Source organism: Cervus canadensis, chromosome 6 (assembly GCF_019320065.1).
Source record: "Cervus canadensis isolate Bull #8, Minnesota chromosome 6, ASM1932006v1, whole genome shotgun sequence".
NCBI lineage: Eukaryota > Metazoa > Chordata > Mammalia > Artiodactyla > Cervidae > Cervus > Cervus canadensis.
In genome coordinates this window covers 80,031,890-80,054,142 of record NC_057391.1, presented here as the reverse complement: position 1 = coordinate 80,054,142, position 22,253 = coordinate 80,031,890, and the positions used below count along the sequence as shown (strand labels likewise).

The 22,253-nt window shown below is 40.3% G+C and overlaps 2 protein-coding genes across 5 annotated transcripts in view; one reads left to right on the top strand and one right to left on the bottom strand.

Moving 5' to 3' along the window:
* Window positions 1–11,572, bottom strand: part of BBOF1 (basal body orientation factor 1) — a 38,509-nt gene extending 26,937 nt beyond the window's left edge. Inside the window, exons 1-4 of the mRNA XM_043472522.1 lie at window positions 11,274–11,572; window positions 8,742–8,970; window positions 3,813–3,878; window positions 729–872 (exon numbers count right to left, since the gene is read on the bottom strand). Coding sequence (XP_043328457.1) covers window positions 729–872; window positions 3,813–3,878; window positions 8,742–8,970; window positions 11,274–11,347 — 513 coding nt within the window. The 5' untranslated portion in view covers window positions 11,348–11,572. The remainder of the gene's footprint in view (window positions 1–728; window positions 873–3,812; window positions 3,879–8,741; window positions 8,971–11,273) is intronic.
* Window positions 11,538–22,253, top strand: part of ENTPD5 (ectonucleoside triphosphate diphosphohydrolase 5 (inactive)) — a 32,820-nt gene continuing 22,104 nt past the window's right edge. For 2 of the 4 annotated variants that reach the window (XM_043472528.1, XM_043472526.1), the window contains exons 1-3: window positions 11,538–11,595; window positions 13,988–14,066; window positions 18,821–18,886. The gene's annotated coding sequence lies outside the window, so the exon portion shown is untranslated. Of the gene's footprint in view, window positions 11,596–11,632; window positions 12,391–13,987; window positions 14,067–18,002; window positions 18,060–18,820; window positions 18,887–22,253 lie in introns of those variants that run through there. The other 2 variants (XM_043472529.1, XM_043472530.1) reach the window with 2 other exon arrangements.

The following is a 22,253-nucleotide window of genomic DNA, read 5'->3' as shown; positions in this document are numbered from 1 at the left end:
TCCATAGGGTTGCAAAAAGTCAGACATGACTGACCGACTTCACTTTACATATATGAATTCATTTAATCCTTACAACAACGCTATGAGCCAGTAACTCTTACCACCCCCAATTTTTACAGATGAGGAAACCTAGGTATAGAGAAGGTAACTTGCCCAAACCTCAAAGCTGATTTCAGCTACCTCTGTCTAGCCCTCATCTATGCCATTTATTGCATTGTCATTAATGCAATAAAACTATATTCTGAACTGAGGGAACAGAAAGAGTATGCAATGTCAGAGAAACTTTCTGAAAGTACTCAGGTGTCCTCACTCTATCCACCCCTACCCAGTGTGTCTTAAAATTTTCTGAAGTTATCATTCATCAGTCTATATATATTTTCTTTTGGGACTTTGCTACTTTGCCGCTAATGTTTTTCTACAGCAGTAGTAGTTCCAAAGGTTTAACTGGTGATAAATGCAAGAGGGTGTGTTGCCTAAGATCTGGTGAATTCACAAAGAAATCAATGCTTAGAAAAAGAAAAGTCTATCAAGACTTTCGGCATTCAGTCCTACACTGATATGTCTTCCCTGTTTTTCTCAGATAATCTCTACAAAGGGAATCCTTTACCATCTCACAGGAGTCAATGTCTATGAAGGCCTTTGCAGACATAAATAGTTAATTCTAAGGTCTTCTTCTTTTTTTTTTTAATGTCTTCTTTTTAAAGAAAGAAAGAATGAAAGAAACTTACATCATCTAATTCTTTCTCCACTTGGATTTTTCTCTTCTGGAATTGTTTTATTGTTTTGAGCTCTGTCTGAACCATGCCAATTTCTTTGGCCTTTTGATGGAACTGTCCCTCCAGCTCACTTACTTGCATAGTAAATTTTTGTTCCTGTATCAACAAAAAGTAACAAAAAGGTAAATGACTTAGGAAAAAGAACAGAGGTCACACAGAGTCCTGTTCCATTTGAAGCCTTAAGCCATTTGCCTTTCTTCTTTGAAGAAAAATCTCCCTTTTTACCTTCACATAAAGTTTTAATTTTTATTAAAAGAGACCAAGTGCCTTGAATAAGGAGAAAATTCTAAAATGACCTGATCGTGTATAGAAAAGTAGATATTATTTAAAAGAGGTATGAGAAGACTGCATGCATGCTCAGTCACTTCAGTTGTGTCTGACTCTGTGTGACCCCATGGACTATAGCCCGCCAGGCTCCTCTGTCCATGGAATTCTCCAGGCAAGAATACTGGAGTAGGTTGCCATGCCCTTCTCCAGGGGGCTCTCTGCAACCCAGGGATCAAACCCACGTCTCTCTCTTTTTTTTTTTTTTTTTAATCGAACCCACGTCTCTTATGTCTCCTCCATTGGCAGAGGAGTTCTTTACCACTAGCACCACCCGGGAAATCCTCATGAGAAGACTAAACAAATCTTTAATCTGTAAGAGAGATAAATAACATCCCTGATCCTAAATTAAAATCAGTAAGCAAAGAGACAAGGAGAGGGCCAATATCTCTTAAATAAATAGAGAAGAAGGTGAGAGAAAGAGGAAGGAAGGGGGAAGACAAAGAGAAGGAAAAAGAGAGATGAGGAGAAAAGGAAGAGGAGAAAGGGAAGAAGAGAGAGTAAAGAGAAAAAAAAGGGGTGGGAGGGAAATGGAGGAGGAAAAGGGCCAATAACACAACTAACAAATGAAAAGAGCTATCAAATGCAAAAGACACTTAACCACATGAAAAAAATGCTCAGTCTAGCTCAGAATAAGAGAAATGTAAACTGAAATACACTAAAATATCATTTCTTACCTATCATGTTGACAGAAACCCGTTTTGACAATATACTCTGGTATATTGTGGAGACATGGACAGAAGTTACATTTCTCAGAATAGACAGTGTTTGATAGATTTTACTTTGGAAACACATAAATATTTTACATAATTGCTGCTGCTGTTTAGTTGCTCAGTCACGTCCAACTCTTTTGTGACCTCATGGTAGTCCACCAGGCTCCTCTGACCATGGGATTTCCCAGGCAAGAATACTGGAGTGGGTTGCCATTTCCTTCTCTAGGGGATCTTCCTGACCCAGGGATCAAACTGGTGTCTCCTGTTTGGCAGGTGGATTCTTTACCACGGAATCACCAGGGAAGCCTATTTAACATAATTATATAATTACATCATTTCGCATTAATTTTTTAAAGCAACTCCTAAAAAGTCAAAAGCAAAATGTATTGCTGAGTTGGTGGCATAACCTCACAGAAAGGAATTATTTCAAATTGTTTTTAGACCTTGGTAATTTGATCAGAAGCAACAGTTAGAACTGGACATGGGAGAACAGACTGGTTCCAAATCGGGAAAGAAATACATCAAGGCTGTATATTGTCACCCTGCTTATTAAACTTATATGCAGAGTACATCATGAGAAATGCTGGACTGGATGAAGCACAAACTGGCATAAAGATTGCCAGGAGAACTATCAACCTCAGATATGCAGATGACACCACCTTTATGGCAGAAAGCGAAGAGGAACTGACGAGCCTCTTAATGAAAGTGAAAGAGGAGAGTGAAAAAGTTGGCTTAAAGTTCAACATTCAGAAAACTAAGATCCTGGGATCTGGTCCTATCACTTCATGGCAAATAGATGGGGAAACAGTGACAAACTTTATTTTGGGGGGCCCCAAAATCACTGCAGCCATGAAATTAAAAGATGCTTGCTCCTTGGAAGGAAAGTTATGACCAATCTAGATAGCTTATTAAAAAGCAGAGACATTACTTTACCAATAAAGGTCCATCTAGTCAAAGCTATGGTTTTTCCAGTAGTCATGTATGATGTGACAGTTGGACTATAAAGACAGCTGAGTGCAGAGGAATTGATGCTTTTGAACTGTGGTGTTGGAGAAGACTCTTGAGAGTCCCTTGGACAGCAAGGAGATCCAACCAGTCCATCCTAAAGGAAATCAGTCCTGAATATTCATTGGAAGGACTGATGCTGAAGCTGAAACTCCAGTATTTGACCAACTGATGTGAAGAACTGACTCATTTGAAAAGGTCCTGATGCTGGGAAAGATTGAAGGTGGCAGGAGAAGGGGACGGCAGAGGATGAGATGGCTGGATGGTATCACCGATTCAATGGACATGAGTTTGAGTAAATTCCAGAAATTGGTGATGGACAGGAAGGCCTGGTGTGCTGCAGTCCATGGGGTCGCAAAGAGTTGGACACGACAGAGCAACTGAACTAAACTGAGCTGAATTTCACTGTAGATCACTATTGGTATATATCCTAATGGGAAAAGTCCCCCCCCCCAAATCCTAAACTGTATCCACCAGTTTATGTGGGTAGTAGTATTACTATTAGTATTCTGTGCCTATTGATGTATTAAGGTTTGAAGAAAATACACAGTTACATTGGTATCATATTAGTATTCTATGCCTATTGATGTATTGAGGCTTGAAGAAAATACACAGTTACATTGGTATCATTAAGAACCAGGATTCTGGGTGAGGGAGAAAGAAGACACAGATAAGGTTAAGTAAAAATCCTGTACTCCTGCATCTGAATTTAAAGTATTAGCATGAGCTCATGATATATTTTAATCTTCAAAAATTATGTTTCCCAGCACTGTCCACTGAAAAGCCCTAGAGCTCAAGATCAGTAAGCTACCACTACTCTGAGATGATTTTCGACAATAACATAATTTTATGTTATTTTTGAGCTTCTGTACAGTCAAGTGTATGAGCTTTAAGATCACTGAGTTCTCAAGAGGACTTAATTATCCTCGGGTCTTAAATATCTGAACTTGCCAGAAACCTGACTACCAATAAGTGAGGCATCAAGTATACATACCAATTTTTCCTTCTCCTCTTGGGCTTTTTCCTTTGTTTCATTCAATTGCTGTTTCAGTTTTTCAATCTGTAGAAAATGAAAAGAAAGAGGAAGGTAAAGAAATTTCTCTGTGTCCTAACTTAATTACATAGCCCAGTTTTCATGTGATATTAAAACCAGTAGGGGGGACTTCCCTGGTAGTCCAGTGGTTAAGACTGTATATTCCCAGTGCAGGGAGCATGGGTTCGATTCCTGGTTAGGGAACTAAGATCCCACACACTGCACAGCACAGCCAATAGAACAGAACAGAATGGAATAAAAGAAACCAGTAGTGTTGGAGAGGTGGAGTAAGGTGGGAAGACGAGAAGAGAGGACATTATTTATACTGTTAACTTGCTATTGCCAGTTTCCAAAACTCGGCTATCGTCATAATTGCCTTGGTAACATGTGTATGGCTAAAAAAAAAAATTAAATTTACCATCTTAACCATTTTTAATTCACATTGTTGGGCAGCAGATCTCTGGAACTTTTTCACCTTACAAAACTGAAACTCTATGAGACACTATCTCCTTCTCCTCCCTCCCCCAGCCTTTCTACATTGTCTGTATGATTTTGACTACTTCAGGTATGTCCACGGAAGAAAAACCACACAACCTAAAAGTTGTGAATTAAGTTTTGTTCCAGGATTATACTGAGGATTATAGCCTGGGAAACAGCCTCCCAGAAAGCTCTGAGGAACTGCTCAGAAGAGTTAAGAGAGCAGGCAGAATATATAGCAGATTCTTCCTGGGAAAAAACATGTAGTCAGACATCAAAATGTTACTAGTAATCACAAGGAAAAGGTATTTTGAGTTAATGATTTTAGTGCTTTTCTGTGTCAGGGAAGATGCAAGGATCTGGGCTTGTTGAAATTATTCCTTAGATATGTATGTTAATTATCGAGGGCCAAGTATTCAAAGCTCAGAATGCTTCCTGTTTTGCTCCAGCCTGAATTTCCTCCCCCTCAGGATGCACTGAGGAAGGAGGCAGATGGCAGGGAGGATGGGGGGCTGCAATGGCTGATGCCTTGATCCTTGTAGAACTGGAATGGTGGGCGACATTCTTTGTTTACTGGAATGTGGGGCAATACTCCCTGTCCACAGATACTTCATATGAGTAGAATCATACAGTATTTGTCCTTTTGTAACTTATTTCACTTAGCATAATGGCCTTGAGGTTCATTCATGTTGTAGCACACGACAGGATTTCCTTCCCTTTTAAAGCTGCATAATATTCTTGTATTTGTATACCACACTTTTATTCACTCATCAACCAACAGACATTTTGGTTGTTTCTACTTCTCAACTATATGAATAGGGTTTCAAGAACACTGGGTGTGCAATTACCTTGTCAAGATCTTGCTTTACATTCTCTTGGAAATGTACCCCTAAGTGAGATTGTTGCATCATATGATAATTCTATTCTTAATTTTTTGATGAATCTCTGTATTGTTTTCCATAATGGCTATACCATTTCACATTGCCACCAAATTGCACAAGGATTCCAATTTCTCTACATCCTCACCAACACTTGCTATTTTCTGTTCTTCTAACAGTAGCCATCTTAATAAGTGTGAAGTGATAACTTGGAGTTTTGATTTGCATTTCTCTTAAATGAGTAAATTTTTAAAGGGAAGTTTCAAGGAGAGTACAAAGAATTCTCATATACTCTTCACTCAATTTTGCCACATTTGTTTTCCCTTTATGATAGGTCTATATACATATATACGTGTGTATATACATACATATATATATATGATGTAGACTTTTGAAGCTGTTTCTTCTGGAGCATCTGAGAATAAGTTTAGGACATCATACTCCTGTACTAAATATTTCATTATGTGTTTCCTAAGAAAAAGAACAATCTCTTAGAAGTATAGTACAATGATCAAAATTGGGAAATTTAACATTGATAAAATACTATTATTTAATCTATAGTCCATATTCAAATTTAGCATCAACTGTATCAATGATGTCCTTTCACTGTAACTTTTCTTTTTCTGGTCTAGGATATAATCCCTGACTATGATTACACTTAGTTGTCATATATTCTAGTTTTAAACTTGAGCCATTTCTCAGTCTTTGTCTTTTATGACACCAACGTTTTTGAAGAATACTGGCCAGAGCTGGAGTTGTCTGATGTTTCTTCATCAGAAGATTCAGGTTATGACTTTTCAGCAAGCATACACTGCTTAAGTGATGATGTATCCTTGTCACTGCATCACAGCATGAGATGACTGACATTAAGTGTAATCAACTGGTTAAGACTGTGTCTGCCAGGTTTCTCCAGTTGAAAGTTACAATTTTTCCTTTTATAATTATTAATAAATTTGGAGGACTATATTTTACAACTATGCAAGTATCTTTTTGCTCATTAAACTTTTGCCCACTAGTTTTAGCATCCACTCTTGTTCTTGACTGAATCAATTATTACTCTGACGCCAAATGGTGATTTTTATTATTGCATCATTCCTTGGAAATTTAATAACTTACTACATTCCACTTTAAGGAAAAGCATTCTATTCTCCCATGTTTATTAAGGTATATATTTATCAGTTGTGTATACTCATGAGCTCATTTTATTCAATAAGCTATAACTGATTATTGTCATTTATTTTGACTGTCCCAGATTTGGCCAGTGGAAGCCCCTTCAAGTTACCCTCTGTGTCCTTTAATTTTTTGTTCTTTACTTCCTGTCACAATAAGATATTCAAGTTCATCTCTTACTCTCCTTGCTCCAGTCTTATAATCAATCATTTCTCCAAGGATGCTGGCATGTTTTAGTAGGAAATCTGAGTAGCTTTTTGTTGTTGCTGTTGTTCAGTCACTAAGTCGTGTCTAACTCTTTGTGACCCTATGGACTGCAGCATGCCAGGCTTCCCTGTCCTTCACTATTTCCCGGAGTTTGTTCAAACTCATGTCCATTGATTTGGTGATGCCATTCAACCATATCATTTTCTTTCTCCTTCTGCCTTCAATCTTTCCTAGCATCAGGGTCTTTTCCAATGAGTCAGCTCTTCACATCAGGTGGCCAAAGTACTATAGCTTTTTAAGGTAAACATTCCTTGACATGGTTAAAAAATCAGAGGATACAGAAGTGAAATATTGTTGTAAATAATCTTAGAATAGCTCAAGAGAAACCTAAAAATGTTTTAAAAGAAACACAGACAGACCTAAGTCATGTAGAACAGGTATAAAGTAGATTTATTTTGTGCTGACTGAACAAAGCCTTAAATACAAAAACCATAAGGGAAATCTCCTAATTCTGTCTAAAATATGATAGTTTTTAAAACACATTTCAGGGACTACCCTGGTGGTCCAGTGGTTAAGACTCAGCCTTCTAAATGCAGGGGTTGTGGGTTTGATCCCTGGCCAGGGAACTGAGATCTCACATGCTGCACGGTGTGGCCAAAAATTAAAAATAAATAAATCTTTTAAAAAAATAAAACACATTTCACTTCTAATATTTCTATAATTAACATGAAGACTGTAAATAGTTTAAATAAAGTTTAAGCAAATAATGCATTTCTAGGATATAGTAGCATGTATGGAGTAACAAAACTATAAGAGAGCTAGTTAACCAGGGTATATTGAATAATTTATTTTACTTCTTCCTCCCAAAGAAGTTTCTTCAGTTTTAATGAGTATGCATGTCTAGGAGAAAATTATATATTTGCTACAGTCAGATGCTGGCCTATGATACATGGAGGCAGATGAAAATCAGGAAATTCAAGTGATACTGATAAAGGCAGACCAATATCAATTAGTTAATGCAGTCCACAAATCTTTTATATGATGAATTTTGAAAATTATTTGCATGGCTGGCCTAAAGGCTTATTTTAGAACAATACATTATAGCAGATAATTTTGATAATGCATGCTATTATCAAAGAGTAATTTTTAAAATGGAAGTTGCCTAGGAAAGAAGGTTAAAAAAAATACTGTACCAAAAAATTACTTTAATAAAACATAAAATCCACACAAGTGTTCAGTTGTCTGATTTCTCTAATATGCTTCCAAATCATCTTGAACTTAAGTTTTGATTGCTAACTTTTTCAGAGCATCAGTGGAATCACAACCTATTCATTCATGCATGCATGCAAAAATATTTTAAGAAGTGCCTACTATGTGTATTTGTATTTTTAACATACATGGGAATGAAGCATGATAAATTTCCTTGGGTCACCATGGGACACAAAGAGGCAGCTAGGAAAGAGATGAATTTAAGTCACATCTAAATTCACAGGTTAACACCCACTAGCTGTGAGACTCTGGCAAGTTACCTGCCCTGAGAGTCAATTTCTTTATCCGTAAAATGGAAATGACAATTTGTGGCTACGTGGGTTATTAAAAGGACTAAATGAGATAGCAGAGGTAAAATACCCAACATGGTGCCTGGCACAAACAGGAGTCCCAAAATGTTAGTTCCTTTCCTTTTTTCCCACAGATCTAAAATGATAGCTCTATGCCCAACATTTCGACAAGGTTCAATAAGATAAAGATTCAACAGGTCCAACAGAAGAGAGTCAATTTGCTGGGTTCATAACCACGTGATCATGGATTATCAATGAAATTCTTTATAGATTATTAATTACTCATAGTTATCAATATCAAAAAATATATAGATCATACACCATGCTCTTGTTCTGAAAACAAAGTTGGTCATAACGTTTCATTAGCATCATCTCTGTTTCAGCCAAGAAAACACGGGACAAGGATGAAAATAAAAGTCAATTCTGACTGTAAAGCCGTTCTGAAATAACATGTTGCTTCAAAAGAGAGTTAAAGGTCAACTGAAATGTCTTAACTGTGAGATGAGGTTTCAAGGAATTAAAATACTGGAAATACATAGCCACATCAGTATAACAAAAAGGATAGTTACTAAGGCTTGGGAGGGTTTCTACCTACCTACCAGATTATCTTTCTCCTGATCCTGTTTCTTCAGATGGTTCAATACAGACATTGTGTCTTTCTCCATTTTATACTGCTGTCTCTTTAACTCTTCATTACATCTTGCCAGTCTCCGGGAAGTATCACGATACTCAATCCTAGAGAGTTCTGTGACTTCCAGCCTGGCCTCCCAAAGGGAGGCATTGGCCTTGGCTCTCTCCACAACAGATTCCTCAAGCTTTATGATCTTCCTGCACAGGAAGAGGACATCAACAGCATATAACTATTTCTCTACTATATTAGTATTACACCTTTCTATTTATTATAATTTATTTTGCTTGGCATTTGCCTGGCACATATGGGCAAATATTGTTGGATGAATGAGTTAGTAAGAAATACATATGGTCTATTGCCCTCAAGTGTTTGTCATTGTTGATATGTGCACTGTAGATGAATGGGCAAAAATAGAAAATATATGCTAGTGAGTTCTAGGAATGTGACAAGCTATTGGCACTTCCAGAAAATGCAAGACTAACCATGCAGTTATTTTTTTTAATCACACTGCAGAATACTTATATTAATACACTAGGGGGGAAATTGCAAATAAATTTGTATATTGGGCTATTATCTTAGGAAGAAGAATAAGAATATTCCAAAATGATAATAGTGGTTATCTTTGGATAATGGGATTACAAGTGGTTTTGTTCTGTTTGACTTACCTGGTTTCCTAAACTTTCTGTACTGAGCAGGCAATACTCTCTTAAACAAATTACTTTATAAACTTTACAAGGATCCCTTGTGGTCCTGTATATAGTGCTGTTGGACAAGATGTATGATTCCAATGTGTCTAGGAACCACTAGGGTCATCCAATAAATGTAGTGGCAATCTAGCAGCAACTCCAAACCTGTGAAGGTTTAATGCTAGAGCAATCTTATCCACTTCAGAAATTCTCATCATTTGGGGAAATCTGAATACGCAAATCCTTTATGTTTTCCTTCAAACCAAAAGGAATCCTTGAAAAGGCCCAAGGAATTACTTCAATCACCCAGACATCCTTAGGATGTTTAAGTGCCTCTCAACCACACAGCTGAGATCGATCAGGTTACAGGCAAAAAAAAAAATAAGAAACCCAGAGCACTACAGCACAGTTCTTGCGGGATTGAGGCGGGGGAGGGGGGGTAAGATCCAAGTTGAAGCCTAGAGGAACAGACATCTTAATTTGTTTAACAAATATTAAGCTTCTTCTATGATTCCGACTCTCTTCCAGGTGCTGGAGATAAGGTGAATAAGGCTTGGTGCCTATTCAAAAGAATCTTTGGGCCTTGAGCAGGATTTCCCAACTACTAATATTCTGAGCCACATGATTCTTTGTCTGCAGTGGGGCGGGAGGTTGTTAATGTGCACTGTAGGATATTTAACAGCATCCTTGGTCTGATAGCTCAGCTGGTAAAGAATCCGCCAGGAATGCAGGAGACGCCTGTTCGATTCCTGGGTCGGGAAGATCCGCTGGCAAAGGGATCTTCTCCACTCCAGTATTCTGGCCTGGAGAATTCATAGATTGTATCATCCATGGGGTCACAAAGAGTGGGACACGGCTGAGTGACTTTCACTTGGTCTCTTATCCACTACAGGTCCCCAGATGTGACAACCAAAAATGTCTCCTTGACAAATGTCCTCGGGGAGGCAAAAATTACCCCCCTCCCCAGCTAAGAATCACTGGTGGCGAACAATGCTGTCCAATAGAACTTTCTGTGACGTTAATGCTATCTAGACTGTCCAATACAGTTACCACTAGCCATACAGGCCTACTGAGTACACGCAATGTAGTCGCTACAAGCGAGGATCTGAATTTTTCGTTTTATTTAATTTTAACGAATCTTAATAACCACACATGACTGGTGACAACACTATTGGATAGCACAGGTCTAGAGGATCTCCGACCTTCAATTCCAGTGTCAGAACTAACCCTTCCTCCTCACTTTTAGTTCTTTTCCCCTCCACGAGCACTTATTTCATTCGGTCCTCAGTCAGTCAGTCAGTCAGTTCAGTCGCTCAGTCGTGTCCGACTCTGCGACCCCATGGACTGCAGCACGCCAGGCCCCCCTGTCCATCACCGACTCCCGGAGTTAACTCAAACTCATGGCCATTGAGTCGGTGATGCCATCCAGCCATCTCATCCTCTGTCGTCCCCTTCTTCTCCCGCCTTCAACCTTTCCCAGTATCAGGGTCTTTTCAAATGAGTCAGTTCGGTCCTATGTTACTTCTGTTCTTGGGGAACTTATCTGCCTCCTCGTTAGTACACTCCACATAGGCAGGGGCTGTGTCAAAGATTTCAGGGTCCCAAATCTCAACACTCCGGTCTTAGTTGAAGCAGTGGGGGGTATGGCATGCCTTTGGGGGATTTCTGAGCATCGGAGCCGTCCTTCTCAAGAGTCTGGGAGAGCGAGGGGAGGGTCCGATAGGGGAGCGGGAAAAGGGCGCCAGTTGGCCGGCGCCTGAGAATCCCCGGAGGGCAGGCCCTGGAGCAGGGACCCCCGCGTGGCTTCCCCTTACTTCTTCTTCTTGTCTTTATCTTTGCCTTTGTCTTTGCCCTTCCCTTTCTTTTTGTCCTTCCCCTTAGCCGGCATCCTGGCTTCTCCGGGGGCCCTGCTGCCGTGGTCTTGTCTCGGTTCTCTAAGGACACCACCGAGCCGCGCAGGTAACGATCCGCGCGAACCGTTGCGGGCGCGCAGAGAGCGCACGCGCCCGTGACGTAGCCCCGCCCCTGCCCCGCCCCTGCCCCACCCCCGGGGCCCAGTCCACTGGCCGGGCGCGGGGGGCGGGGCGGAGACCGGCTGAGGGCGGCGGGCGGCCGCGCCGTGGCGGCGCGCGCCCGGTGAGTGTGCGAGCGCGGGCGCGCCGGTGCCTGACTGGGGTCCGGGCTGGGCGGGCGAGGAGGCCGGAGCCACTGGCCGGCGGCGGCGGCGGAGGCGCGACTGTCGGGGCGCTCTCCCCTGAGGAGGCTGGAGCTGTCGCGCCCCTTCGTCGGAGCGCCGCCTCCGCCGGGTTCACAGCGTTTCGCGTCTCGCCCGCGCGTCCTCTCCTTCCCTCGCGCCGCAGCCAGCGTGGCCGTGGCCGCCCAGCTCTCTTCCCGGCTCCGCCCCTCCCGAGGCCACCCCGGTTCTTTTGGTTTCCTTCTCCCTCTCCTGGCTCCTAACACTTGCTGGTTCTGTAAGGGATGGCGCAGCCAGCGGGCTTCCCAGGCCAAACATGTTTTGATGAGGCGGTTGAGGACTTGTCCGAGGGTGGTGGGTGGTTTGGAGGGTGAGGCGGGCGGCGCGCGGGTGTCGGGGAGCCTGAGCGTCGGAGAGGCTCCGGGGCCTCGTGGAGAGTCCTTGGAGCGGAGTATCCCGGCGTCAGGTCCCGTTCTGTCCTGTCGCTGCCGTCCCCAGATTCCCGTTTGCTAATAACCTCCTGCGCGTGCTGCCCTCCCTTTTCCGCGGGTCGCGTGAAGTTGAAAGCTCTGGCCTTTTGCTCTGTTGTTTTATTTTGGTGTCGTCCCCCCCCCCCCCCCCCGCCCCAGCCAACCCCGCGCACACCTGTGAAAAGGAGTAGTACTCAAAAGGATGGTTCGCGTTTTTTCAGAGGAGGAGCTCTGTGATCATGCCTTCTTCATTCAATGAGTTTGTCCGTGAGTCATCGAGAAAGACAGGGAATTCTGGGGGCCGAGACAACAGTTAGGAAACTTGCGATTGAAGCTGTGCTGTGCATGTCTCCCTTTCAAATTGAACGTAAAAATTTCCTTAAAAACTTCATTGTGCATCTTCTCCGTTTCTCTAAGGAGAACTGAATCCCTGCAACCTGTCCAGATGTCTCTGATTCAAACCTTCCCCCTCCCCCGCTTTTTTTCCCAGCTACGTCCTTGATGTGTCTGAATTGAGTGGTTAAGAGGGAACTTGCTGATTGTTAATATTAATAAGCACTGAAAATCTTAGCCATGCCATCTGCTGGCATGATAGTGGCTTACTCTATTCCTGGTGCTTCCCTCTCCCCGCCCCCCATTTGCATGTCACACTTCCGTGGGTCCATGATGGAATTACCATACACTGAAGGGGTTTATTCTGATATAGAATCTATAAAGTTATGATTGATTTTATATGTCTGCGTGTTAAGTCGCTTCAGTCGTGTCCAACTCTTTGCGACGCCATGGACTGTAGCCGTCCAGGCTCCTCTGTCCATGGTATTCTCCAGGCAAGAATACTGGAGTGAGTGCCCTTCTCCAGGGGATCTTCCCCACCCAGGGATGGAACCCAGGTTCTCTAATGTCACCTGCATTGGCAGGCAGGTTCTTTACCACTTTCTTTACCACTTGATATGTACAGGGTTCTGAAAATGTTCCCTACTGATAACTTGCAGAAAAGAGAGTGTAGGATGTCTCCTACTGCTGCTGCTAAGCCACTTCAGTCGTGTCTGACTCTGTGTGATCCCACAGACGGCAGCCCACCAGGCTCACCCGTCCCTGGGATTCTCCAGGCAAAAACACTGGAGTGGGTTGCCATTTCCTTCTCCAATGTGTGAAAGTGAAAAGTGAAAGTGAAGTAGTTCAGTCATGTCCAACTCTTAGTGACCCCTTGGACCGCAGCCTACCAGACTCCTCCGTCCATGGGATTTTCCAGGCAAAAGTACTGGAGTGGGGTGCCATTGCCTTCTCTGGGATGTCTCCTATTAAAGGCTTTATATTTGGAATTCATTCTAAAAAATTGGTTACTGTGAACCTGAAAGTCAGTCCAAGTCATCTGTTGTCTGTAGACTCATTTATAAACATGAAAACTTGACTGTAGTAAGATTATTTCTTAATTTATGTGCATAATACTTTAGTTACATGTACTTCTTAGTTATTTTATCATACAAAAATTTTTTTTATTGACTTTAAGTTTGACTTTGTAGTTAAAACTGTTGTGACTTGAATATGGCTAAGAGAAATGCCCAGATTCACACTGTAGTAGAGGTAGTTCTAGAATCTACAGTCTTCTGAACCTCCACATTCTCTGCCAAAGAACTAGATGTTATTATTCAGTCATCCGTTTGTAAAAGTAGGAAGTTGCTATTTAGCAGTTCATTGGTAGCATTTCCTTTCATACACTCTTGTAGTTTTACTATGAGGTTTATTTAATTGAATAAATTTGCTTTGTTTTATTGTTTAGAATGCTAATGCTTTTAAAACTTGGGATTAGCACTTGGTATTTTTTTTACTTGGTTTTGTAATTCTTTTTTTTTTTCCTGCCCAGTGTGCACAGTTCCTGGTTAACACAGAAATGCGGAGTGTCTTGGCTGAATCCTCACACAGACAAGATCATTATGGTCCTGGTAGGTAGGGCAGGTATCTGAATGTAAGGTAACATCTCTGCTATCTTAAAGCTGTAAATGTGCTTCTTTTGCTCCTGGGTTGTTTTGTTGTCATTATTATCATTTTTCCCAAATTGGATTTTCTGTCTTTGCCAAATAATGTCAACTTTTCTGTTATCCCATTGATCATCAAGTGTGGAGTTTCTCAAAAAGCCAAATAAGAACTTAAGACTATATCTCAAAATTATTTTAAAACTACATATTATTATTTATAATTTTTTTTTCTTCCAGTAGTTTCAAAATTAGGTTTACTCTGTAAAAGGCATCTGTAGCTTTATTCTGGTTTAGCTTGGAGACCGAGTTTCTGACACCAGATTCTCAGCTTCTCTGTCCACCTGTGCAAATCAGATCTCGGAGACAGAGTTTTGGGTGAAGTAAAAAAGAAGAGCTTTATTGCTTTGCCAGGCAAAGGGGGACACAGCAGGCTCATGCTCTTGAAACTATGTGTTCCAATGTGGGGAAGATAGTGACAAGTTTTATAGTAAAAGAGGATGTGATCAGCTCATGGACATTCTTCTGATGGTTTGGTGGTGAGTTGGTAAGTAGGAGTCAACATCCATCGGCCTCAAGTTTAACTGATCTGGTGTCTACATGCTCTTGGGCAGCATATCACAACTTCTCCCACCTGGAGGGAGTTTCAGTATCTGCAAAATAGCTCAAAAATATCTTTGCACGTGTCCATTGATGGGAAACAAGACTTTGACCCAAGGCTGCTTCTGGCTGTTTAACCCTGGTCTCAATTCACTCCCTTCCCTAATTAACAACTTCTTGAATCTGCCCCTTGAAACTCAGGGAACATCAGGGAGGGTGAATGAAGGCTGTTTCTTATAATCAAAGAAATGGGGAACACAGAAAGGCCTTGTGCCCAGGAGCCTCCTAGGGCCCTGCACAGTATCATTTCTACTTGTAAGTCATCCTTGAAATTGCCTGATAGCACTGATGCTGTTCTATAAGTTGGAGAAGCTAGGTGAACCATTTCTGATCTTGTTTTTACACAGCCTTTAGAATCTTGAATAAATATATTGTCCTCAAAACTCTATCTGAAGGAAACTCATCAATATTTCTGAATATTATGGAGGATTAGTTAATTTCATCCTACTTTTTCATTGCATTTTGTTGTTGCATGCGTGCACAGTCAGTCATGTCCAACTCTTTGCAACCCCATGGACTACACTCTCCCAGGCTCTTCTGTCCATGGGATTTTCCAGACAAGAATATCGGAGTGGGTTGCCCTTTCCTACTCCAGGGGATCCTCCAGACCCAGGGATTGAACCCATGTCTCCTGCATCTAGTTGCATTGACAGGCAGATTCTTTACCACCGAGCCACCAGGGAAGCCATGTGGTACAAATAAAAGATTTAATCTTACAAATTTTCAATTTGTTTTCTTTTAAATATTCACTGTTTTATTTACATACAAAATCTGTTTCCACATATAATTATTATCTATTGACAATGTATTTGCAAAATGTTTAGTTTTTATTGTCCATTCTGAAAAGCCATCACACAATACTTAAAGTCAGTTGTTTAAGAAAGGTTATATACCCAAATTTCAGGTCTGCTTCTCCGCACTCTTCATTTGATGGGTCTGTCCAATTTTCATTCGTTTAAGAAATGTTTAGTAAGTACCAACTGAATACCAGGCTCTGATAGCTCAAGGGGTATAGTGGGAACCAAGACAGGCCCCAGCCTTCAAATGGCTTACGGTCAGGTGTATTAGGTGCTGACCTGATCGTTGATCTCTGAGACTGTACAGCCTCAATTGGAAGCTATACATCTCCACTAAGCAGTGATGAATTAAGGGGAGATGGTATGAACTTTAAATGCTACAGCAGTTTGGAGGCATGAAAGACTGTCACAGGAAGTTTACAGGAGGAGGTAGGCTGAAAGTAAAAGGGAAGACTTTCGGGGAAGGTGAAACAAATGAGCAGAATCAGTGTGTTGGAGACAGCATAATTTAACCAGAGCAGTGGTTCCCACAGGATGGTCCACACACCTGTAAGTGTCAGCATCTTCTGGTAACTTGTTAGACGTGCACATTCTCCACCCCCACTTGATACCTACTGTGTTGAACTGGAAATCCTGACAGTGAAGCCTGCAATCAAGTTATATATTTTAACAAGCCCCGCAGGTGATTCTGATGCTTGCTTAGCACAGGGTGTTCTTGTGTGGGCAAAAACTTTGGCAGAATAGCCTGGGACTTAGAAGGAATTAGAATGTTAGGCAAGAAGTTTGTCTTTTATCCTACAGAGCAAGGAGTCACCAACTTGTAGCTTGAGGACTGGATTTGGCCCATAGATATGTTTCATTTTGCCTGCATGGTGTTTTGGGGTTTTTTTTAATGGTATTAGTTGTCACTGGCACCTCACTCCAGTATTCTTGCCTGGAGAAGTCTGTGGACAGGAGCCTGGTGGGCTGCAGTCCATGGGGTCACAAGGAGTCAGACACTGAGCGACGAACACACGCATTTAAAAACCAGATTCTTAGAAATCTGTGCTCTTAGCTTATCTTGAAAAATCAGAAGACCTGGCAACACACTAGACCTGTATTTCATTATGGCAGCAATTTGTGGGAACAGCAAGTAACATACCCTTTAGATGGGACATGTGCTTTCCAGTTTGCACAGTCCCTACCACTTCCTGTTGATTACACACATCTTTACTCACTTACATTTTCTGCCTGGCCCCAGTAGGTATTTCAGTATTTGAGCTTGTAACTTCTGTTATGGGCAGTGGAAAATTGAAAGTTTTTAGAAGGAAAGTGTTAGGACTTATGATTTCATTAATTCATTCAATAAACACTGATGAATTAAAAATGTATTACATGCCAGATTGTTCAGTGTTCAAAGGTGAATGAATCCCTAACATGATATAGTTACAGTCTAGTGGGAAAATGATGCAAATTACATTTTAGAAACAGTCGTGTATGGGTTTGAGAAGAGAAACTTTGGTGACTGGAAGACCAGTTAAGAGGCTATAGTGGTCAAAAGTCTGAAGTGATAAAGGCCAGACTTTAGATAATCAGTAAGAGGCTAGGAGGGAAGAAAGAGAAAGAGATGGGAAAGATATTGCAAAGCAAAAATCATTAGCCCTTGATAAGAGATTGGATGTGAGAGAGGAGAATGCAAAGATGATGAAAATTTTGCATCATAAATTAGGAAACTTGTGGTACCATTAACAGGAGCAGGAAATTAGAGAATCCATTTAACCCTCTCTTAATTGGGCAGGGGCACTGAGGAAGGGGGTTGTTTGGAGATAATCAGTTCGAGGTGTCTCTTGTTTTGAGTTCAGGTATTAGTGTGTACACAATATGAGTGTTTTTAAAAAGAAAACCTAATAGAACTGTGGTCAAGATTGCATGCGTAGGGGTAGATGTCACTAATTCCATTCTGGGAAACCAAGAGAATACCTGGAGAAGTGTTAAAGTTGTAGGCAACAACCTGTAAGAGGACCTTTATTAAAAAGAATTGCTTTGGAGGCCCTGTAGTTACAATTTATTACATTGTTTACATCCTCTCTTGACAGGTTTATGTTGCACTGGTAAGTTTAGCTTTCTATTTCTGAGAGAATAGAAGATACTATATAAACTCAGATGCTTAAAGACATTTTCTGAGTATCAGAATTTAAGTAATAATTGGCTCATGAGGTAGTTCAGGGGTGAGTATTGTCATAACTGTTGCTATGTTGAGATAATAGCCCAAGTCTTTCCTCTTATGATCTTATGTTTGCAGTACTTGATTCCCTCTGCTTTTAAAGAATTATTTTTTTACTGTGCTAAAATATATATAACATAAAAATTGTCGTTTTAACCGTTGTAAGTGTGCAGATCGATGGTGTAATTACTTTCATAGTGGTGTACAGCTATCACTCTTATCTATTTACATTTTTCATCACCCCAGCAGAGACTCTGGACCTGTTAAGCAATAGCTCGCATTCTCCTCTCACCACAACCCCTGGTAAACTCTAATCTACTTTCTGTTTCTACAGATTTGCTTTTTCTAGATAGTTTGTGTAAGTGGAATCATATTTTTGTGTGTCTCAGCATAACATCTTCAAGGTTCATGTTGTAGCATGTATCAGAAAGTCTTTGCTTTTTATAGCTAAATAATATTCCATTGTATTTGTGTATGTGTCCTATTTTGTTTATCTATGCATCTGTTAATGAACACTTGGGTTTTTTCCACTTCTGGCCATTGCGAATAATTCTGCAGTGAACATTGATGTAAAAATACTGTTTGAGCCCCTGTTTTCAGTCTTGTAAGTATGTACCTGTGACTGGGACTGACTAGGCCCCTTTGACCACATATTCATTTTGTATTAGAGTGCCACTCTCAGTCATATTGTGGAAGACACAACTGGTATTTGAGTTCTTCACAGCCAAAAAAAAAAAGATCTCACAAAGTATATAAACTCAAAAATGTACTGTAGCTTTTACAGGAAGTGTAACTTGCCTTCTCCTGTTACTGCGGATTTTGTAAGCAAGTGGTTTTATTAGAGTGGCTGCAGGTGCAGTCTGAGTGAAAAGGAATTTTAAAAGAAGAGAAAGAGGCCGAGTACTAGATTACAGGTTAGGAGATTAGTTTGATAATCCACTTTCCAAAGCCTAAATAGATTGGAAATAGAAATATAGAAAGAGATAATTGCATCAAAAATAGGAGAAAAGAAAAAAGGGAGAAAGAACTTTGCTCTGATGAGTATCTGTATCCATCTTCTACAGGTTGAAAAACTGATACATTAGTTAAAGGAAACAAAGTGGAAAGCCCAGAAGGAAAAGAAAATATTGGTAAGTAACTTATATAAAGTAATACCCTCTTTTTCTGTAGGTTAGATTTCTTTTTATTTATTTGACCATGCCAGGTCTTCGTTGCTACATGCAGGCATTTTCTTTCTCTGCTTGCAGCGAGCGGGGTCTTCTCTCTAGTTGCGGTGAGTGGGCTTCTCACTGTGGTGGCTTCTCTTGTTGTGGAGCACAAGCTGTGGGCTTCAGTAGTTGCGGCTCATGGACTCTAGAGCAAGGGCTCAGTAGTTGTGCTACATGGGTTTAGTTGCCCCGAGGCATGTGGAGTATTCCTGGACTAGGGATCAAACCCATACCCCCTGCCTTAGAAGGCAGATTTCAACCGCTGGGCCAGGGAAGTCCCATAGGTCAGATTTCTGCTTTTTTATTCCTAGCTGAGAACTCACAGTAAATGGAAAGAGATTAATGAGCCAGTAAAAGCTGTCACAAATTCCACAATCCTTGTTGGAGAGGCCCTCATTTGTGTAAGTTGACATAAAAGTCTAGTAATTGTGACTCTTTGATTCATGTCCCACAAAAGAGTTTTCAAAATTAGATGGTGGCAGCTTACTGAAGGAGGCAGGCACATGACAGCACTGATCGGTGATAACAGATAGCATGATGTTAAGGAAAACTAGCTCAAAAGCATAGCAATCTGGGACTATTTGTTGACAGAAGGGCAAACAGTCCTCTAGACATATAGTCCCCGAAGGCATCCCAAGTTTACAGAAAAATATAACTGATGGTCATAATCATAACTCTGGACCATGAATAAAATATGTCACTTTAGGAACATTTTTACCAAACACTATTAAAATTAAAATGTTATGGTATTTAGAGAAGACGTATCAGAAAGACATATTTGAGGAAATGTACATATGTGGAGCCACTGTTCTTGGTTTTATACATGAGATGTCATTGTAATATTTACCTTCCTCAAGTTGTTCATTTTGATTCAACATGTTTGAAGGAGTAGCTGTTTTTCACTTAATAACAAGAAAAGGAAAATACATTTTCACTTATCACAAACTCCAATATAACCAGTGACAAATGGCACTGATCCTTGTAATTACTCTTCTGCAAATAAGTGCCTCCCACGGTGGATATGGGTTTGGAGGCAGAGATAGTTTATCATTGTAGATTTTCATTATATTTGCTTATTGGAGCAGTATTAATCCCCTCCTGATTAATAGTATCTTCTTACCTAAAGGACTTTCTACTTTTAATGAATGGGTAAAAAAAGGCCTTGTGACTTGTGAAGAAAGCAAGGCAGCAATAGCAAGAGCTCTCCTTGTGCAGTGATTATTGTAGCTAAGTCAGGCTTGAAACAATGAAGAATGAGGTCATGCACTGCCTCATCTCATTTCAGTATAAGACTCAGATGGTTCATTGTACAGAGCGGCCCTTCTTGACACATGTCTAATAATGTTTTGATTAAAATGGAATAAAGTATAGAAAGAACTAATCTGTTCATAGGAAATAAGTTTATATTTGTTGGTAACTACCAGTGCGTGAATTCTAGTTCCTTTTTGAGAGAGTATTTGATCTTAGTGTTGGAGGGACTTTAAAAGAACTCTTTTTCCACCAGCCTTCTGATCTGTGAATCCATTTGGACAATGTGATCAGATGAGGGTTGAGCCCTCAGCTCAAAGTTCTCCTCTCCCCATCACATGAGACAGTGCATATTGTTGGGAAATTCTTCTTACTGTTCAGTCACTCCCCATGCTCACAGGTCTTATTATAGATCCTTGGCAATAATTTAACAAAAGTTGTTTTTTTAAGAAACCTTCTTTTATCTAGTTAATATTTAAAAACTGCTGGTTATAAAATTTTTCTGTGGTTTTCAAATCTGTTAGTTGTCAGTCTCAACCTTTTCTACCAAATATCTTTTCAGTACCTAAGTATTAATAACTAATGCTACCATTGTGTTAGGATTTTTTTTCTCTGTATAAGTTGCTATTCTGTTAGTATAGTTATTTTCACTCTTTATTTTCCTTGATTCTGTATTTAATTTTTATTATTCAGTTATTAACTGATATCTGCAATCTGAAATGTAGTGACTCTTTTCTTCCTACTTGTTTCTAAAATTACCTGACTTTTATTTGAAGTATTCAAATTTGTTTTCACTCTTAGGAATAAGCAGGACATTGTTTGAGTTGTAGTTTTTCTGACTTTAATTCTTTTCCTTAAGTAAAATATTGGGACTGTAACATAAATGGATGGCTTCAACTGGTGGGATATGATATTTTCAGAGCAATTAAAAGTCCATGACATTTTTAATTTTCAAGAGTTCATATCATTGGAATAACATAGTTTCTAAAGCAAGAAGTATGTAAGTTGTGTTAATAGAAATATATATAAAGTGGGGGGGGGGAGCTGAACACAAAATATTATACAGATACTGGTTATAATTGGAAGTAGCCAGTCTCCAAGATAGCCTCCACTGATCCTCACCTCCAGTATTTATACGTTTGTGTAGTTCCTTGCACGTTGTATCAGCATTGGTCTGTATGACCAATGGAATACAGCGAAGTGATAGTTTGTGACCTGCAGGGTCATACAAAGTATTGCTGCCTTTGCATTGCCCTCTCTTGAATTGCCTACTCTGGAGGAAGCCAGCCACCATATTATGAAGACATTTAAAGCCCTATGGAGAGTCCATGTGGGAAGCAACTGAGGCGTTTTTCTAACAGCCAAAAAATCAGCTTGCCAGCCACGGAGGTGGGTCCTCAGCCTTAGCCAAACCTTCGGATGACTGCAGTCCCAGCCTACATCTTGACTACAGTATCATGAGAGACCCTGAGCCAGAACTATCCAATTACATCACTCCCAAATTCCTGAACTACAGAAACTGTGAGATAATAAATGTCTGTTGTCATTCTAAGCAACTAAGTTTTGGAGTTGTTTGTTGTGCAACAATTGATAACTAAGGTGCAGTATTCTAAAATACGTATTGGTTTTATATGTAGAAGAGAATTTGGACAATGTAAACAGTGCACACTATCTTTTGTGCCAGGTTGCTTCAGTCATGTTTGACTCTGCAATTGCGTGATCTATAGCCCACCAGGCTCCTCTGTCCATGGGATTCTCCAGGCAAGAATACTGGAGTGGGTTGCCATTTCCTTCTCCAGGGGATCTTCTTGACCCAGGGATCAAACCCATATCTCTTAGGTCTCCTGCATTGGCAGGCAGGTTCTTTACCACTAGCGCCACCTTATAACAGTTTTAACAGTTGAATGTGTTTGGTTAAAGAAGTTCAGTTTAGCTATCGAACTTACAGATTCAGAAAAAGAAAATTATAGTTTCTCCTAACACAAATTGAAGGTATTCATTAATCATTATATTCCCTCTTAAATATTTGTTTACTTATGAA